General features: G+C 42.1%; 1 protein-coding gene across 2 annotated transcripts in view; it reads right to left on the bottom strand.

Moving 5' to 3' along the window:
• The window catches only part of LOC143035738 (uncharacterized), a 358,135-nt gene that overhangs the window by 160,581 nt on the left and 187,554 nt on the right, over positions 1-10,000 (bottom strand). For both annotated transcript variants that reach the window (XM_076202648.1, XM_076202649.1), the window contains exons 15-17: positions 7,041-7,230; positions 3,769-3,952; positions 2,129-2,255 (exon numbers count right to left, since the gene is read on the bottom strand). In XM_076202648.1, coding sequence (XP_076058763.1) covers positions 2,129-2,255; positions 3,769-3,952; positions 7,041-7,230 — 501 coding nt within the window. The remainder of the gene's footprint in view (positions 1-2,128; positions 2,256-3,768; positions 3,953-7,040; positions 7,231-10,000) is intronic.

Raw genomic sequence — 10,000 nt, 5'->3', positions numbered from 1 at the left:
AGCCATCTCCTACAGCACGTCCGTCGCTCTTGAGTAAAAACTTGAAATTTTTGTAACACATGACTTATCCTTTTTCTGAATCAAAATTGGTTCTTTGCCATAATTTTCCTCTGCCAAACATTTCATCCGTCTTTTAAAATTCTCTCATATATTTCATCTATCATGGTGGTCAAGAGCACAGACCTGCAATTTCGGGGTTCCTCCTCATTTCCTCTTTTATAAATTGGGACCACACTGTCCTTTTACCAATCTCTACGTGTTCATGTACGTGCGAACGTACGTATGCACGTGTGTGTGTGTGTGTGTGTGTGTGTGTGTGTGTGTGTGTGTGTGTGTGTGTGTGTGTGTGTGTGTGTGTGTGTGTGTGTGTGTGTGTGTGTTAGTGTGTGCGTGTGTGTGTGTGTGTGTGTGTGTGTGTGTGTGTGTGTGTGTGTGTGTGTGTGTGTGTGTGTGTGTGTGTGTGTGTGTGTGTGTGTGTGTGTGTGTGTGTGTGTGTGTGTGTGTGTGTGTGTGTGTGCGTGCGTGCGTGCGTGCGTGTGTGACTGTTTATAAGATCGTGCGCGCGTTTATGTCCGCATCAAAGCAGTCAGAAATAATAAAGAACATCTCTACATAATTGACGTCACCAGGACTATTATTAACTCGCCATTCTCTTTCGGATTTTTTCCCCGGGTCATTATTTTCACGACAATCTTCGTTTCCTTGCCCCTCCCCCTCATTCTCCGCCTCGCCACCAATTCCCTCCCTTCTCCCCCGCGGGTCCCTCACCACAACCCCCACCCCCAGTCCCCCCCACCCCCTACCTCTCCCCCAAGACCTTCTGCCGTAGACCACCCAAAGCGTCTTCAAGAAATCGCGAAAATTCTACTATCTCCTCCGTTGTCCACCAAATAAAGAGCTCGTTAAAACATGCTCGAAGGGATGTTATCACTGTTAGGTAGAAGTCTATCAGATGTTTCATGGATTTAGTTCTTTACTATTATATCATTACTCCCGTTGCTATGGCAACACACCATTACCCTAATGAATGCGTTCTTTTTATTTTATTTTTTCTTTCTTTCATTTTTTTTTTTTTCTTTTGTTTTAGCTAAAACCAAACAATTGCCTCCGGTTCAAACGAGTCCTTGGACCTCGAAGCGTTTGTCATGGGAGCGAGTCAGATTTATAATGACGTAATGATGACGTAATGATGACGTAATGTTTTTTTTTTGGGGGGGGGGGGCTGACGAAGAGGTATGCAGACCCCCAGCCCAAAGAGGGGTTCTACCGATCGAGACCCAGTCCCTTCATCTTTCAGGAGCTCCCTACAGCTGAATAAAATTATCTGGTTTTGGACTGATCAATGAATCTACAGAGTACCTCATTGTGCTGAAGGAAGCTCATTTTTTCATCACTGTATCGCTCCTCTTCCTCCTCGTCTTCCTCCTCCTCCTCCTCCTTCTCTTCCTCCTCCTCTCTTCTTTTTCCTCCTCCTCTTCCCCCTGCTCCTCCTCTTCCTCCTCCTCCTCCTCCTCTTCCTCCTCCTCCTCTCTTCTTTTTCCTCCCCCTCTTCCCCCTGCTCCTCCTCCTCTTATTAACCGAAGACTCGAAAGCAGACCCTCACTGGTACAACGTAGGCAATAATCCAAAGTATCTTCTTGATGAGATCTATAAGAAGACCCAAGAACACCGATACCGGTTGACGCGAGGCCGCGGACAACGAGTACTGTGACACTGCGAGCCTCATAACATGCGTCGGGTACACGAAGCTTCGTTTCTGAATACGGAACTCAACTGTGACCTCTGACCTTGTTCATGACCTCAACTGTGACCTCTGACCTTGTTTGTAACCTCAACTGTGACCTCTGACCTTGTTCGTGACCTCAACTGTGACCTCTGACCTTGTTCATGACCTCAACTGTGACCTCTGACCTTGTTCATGACCTCAACTGTGACCTCTGACCTTGTTCATGACCTCAACTGTGACCTCTGACCTTGTTCGTGACCTCAACTGTGACCTCTGACCTTGTTCATGACCTCAACTGTGACCTCTGACCTTGTTCATGACCTCAACTGTGACCTCTGACCTTGTTCATGACCTCAACTGTGACCTCTGACCTTTTTCATGACCTCAACTGTGACCTCTGACCTTGTTCGTGACCTTCACGGCAGCGCGGAAGCCCCGCCGCCGCCTCCTCGTACTTCCTCCAACTGCTGAAGTCGTCCTCGACCTGAAGGCCGCAGGGCTCCGAGGGTGACATTCGAAGCTCGCACTCCTGACAAAGAGAAATAATAAAAGATAAGATTATAACAATTCAGTTTAACGTCACAAATTCCCCCTATCAGGAGGCCAGAACGGTGCCCTTTACAGAGGATTTTGTAGCATGAAGTTTAACGAACCATACTCATGGTCCAACTCGCCGGTGGCCGGGTTCAAACTACCATCGCCTCGACCTCCGCCGCAAGTAGCGACGCTCTAAATCGCTCAGCCAGCGAGTAACTTGGAATACGATGCAAAGATAACATGATAAGGAATAAATATACTTATTAAAAGAATGTAGATGATGGAGTAGTTTAAGAAGATGATATCCCACCGGACCTGCGGTGAGGGATATCTCGAGGTGGACCTTAGGAGGCCTGGAGGACGTCTTTCGTTCTGTCAAACACACACAGACATACTCTTCCTTGACGCATGTCTTTTTGCATTCACAGGAACCTTTCGTATATAAATCAGTGTGTGCATATGGTAGGAATGTGCTGGACTGGTCCTGTTCGTGTGTGTTTGTTGTCTTTATAAGGCACCACGTGACCCTGACAGGGTACAATCATAAGTATTGAATAAGTATAAAACTCATCATTATCTATTTTATTTTATTCATTCATTTATGTATCTATCATTTTATTTACTCATTTGTCTACTTATTTATCTATTCATCTCTTTTATCTTATTTTATCTATATTTTTATCTATTCAATGTTCATTTACTTTTATCTATTAGTTTATTTGTCTTATTTTAGTTTTTAATGATTTGTTAATTTATTTTTTTATTTTGTTTATTTTATTCTATTTTATATTTCATTTCTTATTTTCATTTTCTATTTTATGTATATATTTATTTATTATATATACACACACACACATTATATATATATATATATTATATATATATATATATATATATATATATATATATAAATATATATATATATATATATATATTTTTTTTTTTTTTTTTTTTTTTTTTTTCCTGCGAATTTCAATTCAGGTCACCCGTACGGAAACCGAGAGTGTTTCTCCTGAGCCAGCAGGAACTCTTCTTTCCCCTACAGTTACGTCAAGGAAATTAAGCAAAATAATAATTTTGATATAAAGCAATCCATGTAACCTCCTTTGGCGCAGTGACGAATATTATTTATTCTATTCTGGCTATCACCAGGCAACTTAATTCAGCCGAGGAAGGGATGGAGTTCTCTGTTTGTAAATAGATAAGATAGAAGGGGAGTGAAATAAAATCGGTTTGTAATACTAGGGATAGGGAATCAGTCACTGGTTCTCAGCTCTCCTTGTAGTCGAGGGAATGCAGCGCGAAGAACGAGTGTCAGACCCTCGGGGCTGTACCTCTAGATAGAATTGAGGATGTTGACAAAGTATGAAGATGGGAGACAAGGAGATGATTCTCTCTGACGTCCTCCTCTCAGTATTTTGCCTGGAGGTCTCCATCGCTAGTTCTATTGAGAAAAAAAAAATCTATCAAATAAAGAAAAACTGGAACAGGTGGCCCCGTCTCACCTGGATCAATCCGCAGACTTGATGGGGTTGCTTGGCGAGGGACAGAGGGGGCCGGGGAGGAGCGGGCGGGTTCCGGGTAAGGCTCAGGGTGTATGTGTTCAGGACCCACGGCTCCGAGTGGCCGATGTCCACCACTACGATCGAAAGGCGACTCACGCCAAGGCCCAGCGTGAAGTTGACCAACCTGTCGAAGGAGGTCTTGTGTACTGTGTGCGTTCCTGGTTCGCAGAGAGGCTTAGTTGTTAGTAGTTCGGTGGTTAATATCGTCAACTTACCAAGGAATTGATCAGGCTGCCGGAGGTGTGTTGTGCAGCAATAGATTGAGCGTAAACCATTGGCATATATATTTACTGGATAGCAGATAGTGGGAGAAAAGGAGGAAAAGGAACAGGAAAAGAAGGAATAGGATTATTATCATTAGGAGTGTAAGATGTTGGTAGATAAAGGTAGACAGGTAGGGTAGATATAGAGATAGGTGGCGAGAATTTCATTTTATGAGCTGGATGTTTGGTAAATAATAGCCGCGAAGGAGTTGCATAATCTCGCTCCTCGTCTAAAGATTATAAACAACGGCTAAGGACCTGACTTCAGTGGTGTAAAATGCTGATGTAACAATATGTAAATTAAGCCAGCCATGCATCGATATCGTGATTGCTTGAGTAAGCAGTAGTGCCTAAGATGTTTGTAACAGTCTTTCTGATTGGGGAAAGGGTGGAGGAGGAGAAAATTTTATTGGTTCATGGGAGTAAAGTCACACCCTTAGGGGAGGCACTTAGATGTAAGAGTAAAGAGCATTGGACTGGGGAAGTCGTGACGTCAGTTTGAGGTGCCTAAGTGAGTAAATTGAGGATTCCAGTGGGGAGTCCTTTGGTGTAAATTAACAAGCCAAGTGTAATATCATTTGGGAAGAAAAAGGAAAATTTTACCTCGGTTTAATTCACCCTCGTAAAGAAACATTACTTACTTCCTACAGAAAGATATGGTGAATGACATCCTTACGTAAGACAGTGATTAAAAGAAAGTTGAAATTGAGAGGAGAAATACAAAACCATAGAAAGGGGAGAGTCAATCATAGTTACTACAGTGAAAGCGGAGGTGACGGAGGTAAAAGAAGCAATAAGTATAAACAGGACGAACTACAGGAAGAGGAGAAAGAAAAGAACGAGGAAAAAGGGAAGCAGAGGCAGAAAGAGCTCCAGGAAGAGGAGAATGAGGAATAGGAAGAGGAGAAGAAGGAAGAGAAGGACCAAGAGCAGGGTGAGGAGCAGGAGGATGAGGATGAAGGGGGAAGGAGGAGGGGATAGACGAGGAGGAGGAAGAGATAGAGAAAAAAGTACAGAAAGAGGAGGAGGAAGAGGAGGAGAAAGAGGAGGAGGAAGAGAAAAGGAGAGAAGTAGGAGAAAGAATAGGAAGAGGAGGGGAAAGAGGAGGAGGAGGAGGGGGAGGAGGAAGAGGAAAAGAATGAGAAATAAGGGAAGAAGGAGCAGGAGAAAGAGGCGAAGGTGAGTGTTGCTAAGCTTTAAACAATACAAATAGACAAAAGCACCCCAACGTCCTTGTCGTGGACCATCTAATGGAGGTGTCAGTCGTCGATCCCAAGAACAATTTCTTCCCGAAGAACAGTCTACTTTTTCGAACGACTCTACGTTAGTCGTGATTGACGTTTGAGACGTGTAACGACGGTGGCCAATGGGTAATGGACACAGGGGGAAGAAGGAGGGGGAGAGAGGAGGGAGGGGGGAGGAGAGGGGAGAGGGGAGAGGGAGAGGGGAGGGGGAGAAGGGACGGGGAGAGGGGGGTCAGAATCCCCGAAGGGGGAGGCGGACAAGCCTGCCGAAGTAGGCTGACCACCTGACGGAGGCGGAGTTCCTGACAGCAATCCATAAATTAGCGATTTAGCTTCGGTGACGCCCAGGACCTCTTCGCGATAGATTCCATTCTGACTAATACAAGACGATTTCATTCAGTTGGCGGAGGTGGAGGGGGCAAGGTCTGAACGACCTCTTTATCGAGCGAGACCCCATATTCAGGAAGAGGTCGAGTCAGAGAGCAGGTGGTAAAGGAGAGGTTTAAAGAGAGTAGCAGAAGGAAGGGACACAAGAACATCAAAGTGATCAACGTTCTTCCTTGAGTAGAAAGTAGTCTCCGGTTATAAACGACTGCTGTGTGATTCTGGACCTTGAAAGTGTTATTATGTTCTTTACTGTAGTTAATGCATATAATTATGCAACCAGTGTATGAAGACACACTTATATTTATATATATATATATGTATTTGTATATATATATATATATATATATATATGTATATATGTATATATATATATATACATATACATATACATATATATATATACATACATATACATATATATATACATATATATATTCATATACACATATATATACATATATACATACATATATACATATATATACATACATATTGATATATATATACATAAATACATATATAGATATATATATACATACATATATACATATATATATACATACATATATATATATTCATATATATATACATATATATATACATATATATATATATATACATATATATATAATCAATACATCAAGCTCCACTACACCAGTCCCACAGCTCTCGGAGCCTCCCATAGATCTTTTCTAAAAGAAACGTTAGATAGTTGTCTGTCATGTATTATTGTGGGTCAATATCAACGCCGCCGGCTGGCAAGAGAAGAACGAGAAGAGGAGCTGTCGCCGGTACACATCTCACTTTATCAAGGTGGAGGAAAGTCGATATTTAAAGAGAAAGATTATGGGTCCGTTCCGGGAACTGAGTGCCATCCCCTCGGGCTTGCACTTCAGGGTAAAGGAAAGGTTGTGGATGGAATCTGATGACATGAAGGTTTCTGTTCTTGGTCACTTTACTAATCTCTCTCATCTATTTACTACTTTATTTGTTTTTTTATCTATTTATATATCATCTTCTATATTATCTATAATATCTACTTGTTTTGTTTACTAATATTGTTTATTTATTTATGTACATTTTTTCTTAAGTTATTTGTAAAAGATTAATTTAATTTACTTATGCAGATTGTGGAAAAGTTCCTTAACATCCTGTAAACTATCTTCACTCCACGTGTGAAATAATAAATAATTATTAGGCAGAAATACGGGGTTTCAAAAAGCTAGTATGAGATCAGCATCCTAGGAATGACAAAACTATAGCAAAAAAAAAAATTAAAAAAAAAATAATAATAATAATGGTCACTAATTCTACTAACGTGGAAGATCCAAGTTTGTCCTCCAAGCGAGCTTCAGCCTGGCAGTGGAGAGCAACTCCCATGACCTCGATGTTGATGACGTCATACTCGACCTGGGCGGTGTAGGTGGTCACGAGGGGCGTGAAGGGTGGTGACAAAGTTATCTTGGGCTTGATAATCAACGTCTTTAAGTATGGAGCCGTAGCTGGGTCTGTCATAGAAAACGTAAGAGGAGAAGAAATATAGAGAACTAACATTTAAGGGCTGACTACAAAAGTTTGCAATATGTTGCATTACTCCGGGGTTTGAAATCTATATTATCTGAAGTTGATAAATAATATATCTTCATATTTATTTGTGATACTCAAGCCAGAAATTGCAACAAACGAGGTAATTAGTAGGTTTTGGAAGTTAGTTGACTAGAATAGATTGAGGAATATTTGAATCAAGTAATATGCTACTGAGCCTGAGGACGAATGAGAGATAACATTATAAACAGCTGTTACGCGCGCGCGCGCGCGCGTGTGTGTTTGTGTGTGTGTGTGTGTGTGTGTGTGTGTGTGTGTGTGTGTGTGTGTGTGTGTGTGTGTGTGTGTGTGTGTGTGTGTGTGTGTGTGTGCGAGTGTGTAGAGAGAGAGAATCGTCTTTATTTTCAAACCCCGTCAACTTCCTCACCTCCATACTATGTAGTTGCAACCCCGAGGGGTTGACAGTCTCCAGACAAGAAGGCGACCCAAGTTCTCTTTATTTCATCCACAAGTGGATTTCGTCCACCTTTTCACACAATGCACACATCGTAACACAGACATACCTTGACACACTCAACACATGGTTCATCACAAACAGACTCAAAATAGCTCCAACCAAATCTACAGCAACAGTTTTCACCAACTGGACAAAAGAACACAAATACATACCTCATCTCTACATCAACAACACTCTAATACCACACACAAACACACCGAAAATTCTTGGTGTAACATACGATACATCCACGTCTTTCAAACAACACATCACAAACATAAAAATCAAATGCACACCCAGACATAACGCACTTAAGTCAATCACTGGAACAACATTTGGACAAAACAAAGAAACTAATATAACAATATACAAACAATGCATACGCTCAGTGTTGAATTATGCGAGTCCTGCATGGGCTCCTAATCTCAGTGAGACACACCACAACACCCTTCAAATCATACAAAACAAAGCCCTAAAAACAATTACAGGCTGCACAAATACAACACCTACAGACCATTTACACCATGAAACAAAAGTCCTCAAAGTCAAGGACCACCTCGACATGAGAGGCACACAAACACTTGCCGCAGCCACCACAAACACATCACACCCGTTACACTACATAGCAGAACACCCACACACACCAAGAAACATTAAAACAACACCCAAAGTCCTTTATCACGCACAGATACTCTCTTCTCTTCCTCCACAACCACCAAATACCAGCCTCCGGAAACATATTCATAATCATATCACTCACCGCTCCATTAACACACTGAAAGACAACACACTGCTGCATGCCAGACCCCCTGATATCCACCCTTCTGAATCCTCTCTCCCACGAAAGGACAGAGTCCACTTGGCCAGACTGCGGTGCGGTCACCACCCAGCACTTCTAAGCTACCAGAAGAGGCTGGATGACCGCGTTGTGAACAACTGCCCAGGATGTAACACTTCACCCCATACCATACAACACATAATGGAAGACTGCATTATACACAATCATGCACGCAAACAACACAACATACGCTCTATAAAGGATTTGTGGGAAAACCCAGTTTCGGCTATGGCATTCCTTGGGGAGACGGGACTGCTCGGACAGACAGTCTAGGGAACGACAACAACAACAACAACAACAGATGACTGTTTCCCTCCTACTAGAAGCCTTTACCACAGGCACTCTCCCACACAAATACATCATAGACATAAGTAAAACTTTAGAAGTCCACATCTAAATGATATATCAATAGAAAATGAAATATTCATTTTATAAATCATTATACATCAACGTAATATGCGTTTTTCTTGGCGGAAATCAATAACAGAAAACGCTGCTAGAAGCTATACACTGCCGAACGGAGTCGCGACGAGTTCTCGAGACGCCATCTTTGTTTTGATAGATGCGGAAGTCGAAGAAGTTACAGTATGATAGATTGGTCTTACCTAACCTAACCTGACCTGCACTTAGTATTGCGGTACCTGTGATGCTAGAGGTCATCAGGGTTGTCTTCAGGGATACTGACGGCCGAGACTGGACAGACGATGATATGGCGTCTCGAACCTATCGTCGCACCTCCGGTCGGTAGTGCGATTGCTTTTAGCAAGGTTTTTGTTATTGATTTCCGCCATGAAAAACATGTATTACGTTGACGTGTATATCGCTTAGGTGTGCACTTCTAAAATTAAGCCTTTATATGCTTAATTTGTCTAAAAGCAAATTAAGCATATAAAGGTTTATATAGAGAAAAGCGGGAGGTAAGCCAGCATTTATTTCCTGACAACGCTGCGCTTATAGCAGGATCAGAGGAGGGATTGAGGAAGTTAGTGACAGAGTTTGGGAAGGTGTGCGAAAGAAGGAAGTTGAAGATAAATGTGGGTAAAAGTAAGGTGATGAGATGCACAAGGGGAGAACGTGGCAGCAGACTGGTATTATTAAGGGAGAGAGACTGGAGGAAGTAGATACTTGGGTGTAAATGTGGTGGGAAAGGGGAGAGTGGAGGTGGAGTTAGAATGTAGATTGAGAGAAACAAGTAAATGCTTTGGGGGATTAAAAAGTGTAATGAAAAATAAGCATTTGAGAATGAATGCAAAGAGGAGATTGTAAGAAGGAGTGATTGTACTGACAGCACTGTATGGGGCAGAAACACTGAACATAAGAGAGGAAGAGAGAAGGAGTTTGAATGTGTTTGAGATGAGGTGCCTGAGAAATATGATAGGGGTTACTAGCCTGGATAGAG

The sequence above is a fragment of the Oratosquilla oratoria genome, chromosome 19 (genome assembly GCF_046742065.1).
Source record: "Oratosquilla oratoria isolate Oo_2021 chromosome 19, ASM4674206v1, whole genome shotgun sequence".
NCBI lineage: Eukaryota > Metazoa > Arthropoda > Malacostraca > Stomatopoda > Squillidae > Oratosquilla > Oratosquilla oratoria.
The sequence above is the reverse complement of the archived record's forward strand: the minus strand, read 5'-3'. Positions and strand labels throughout refer to the sequence as shown.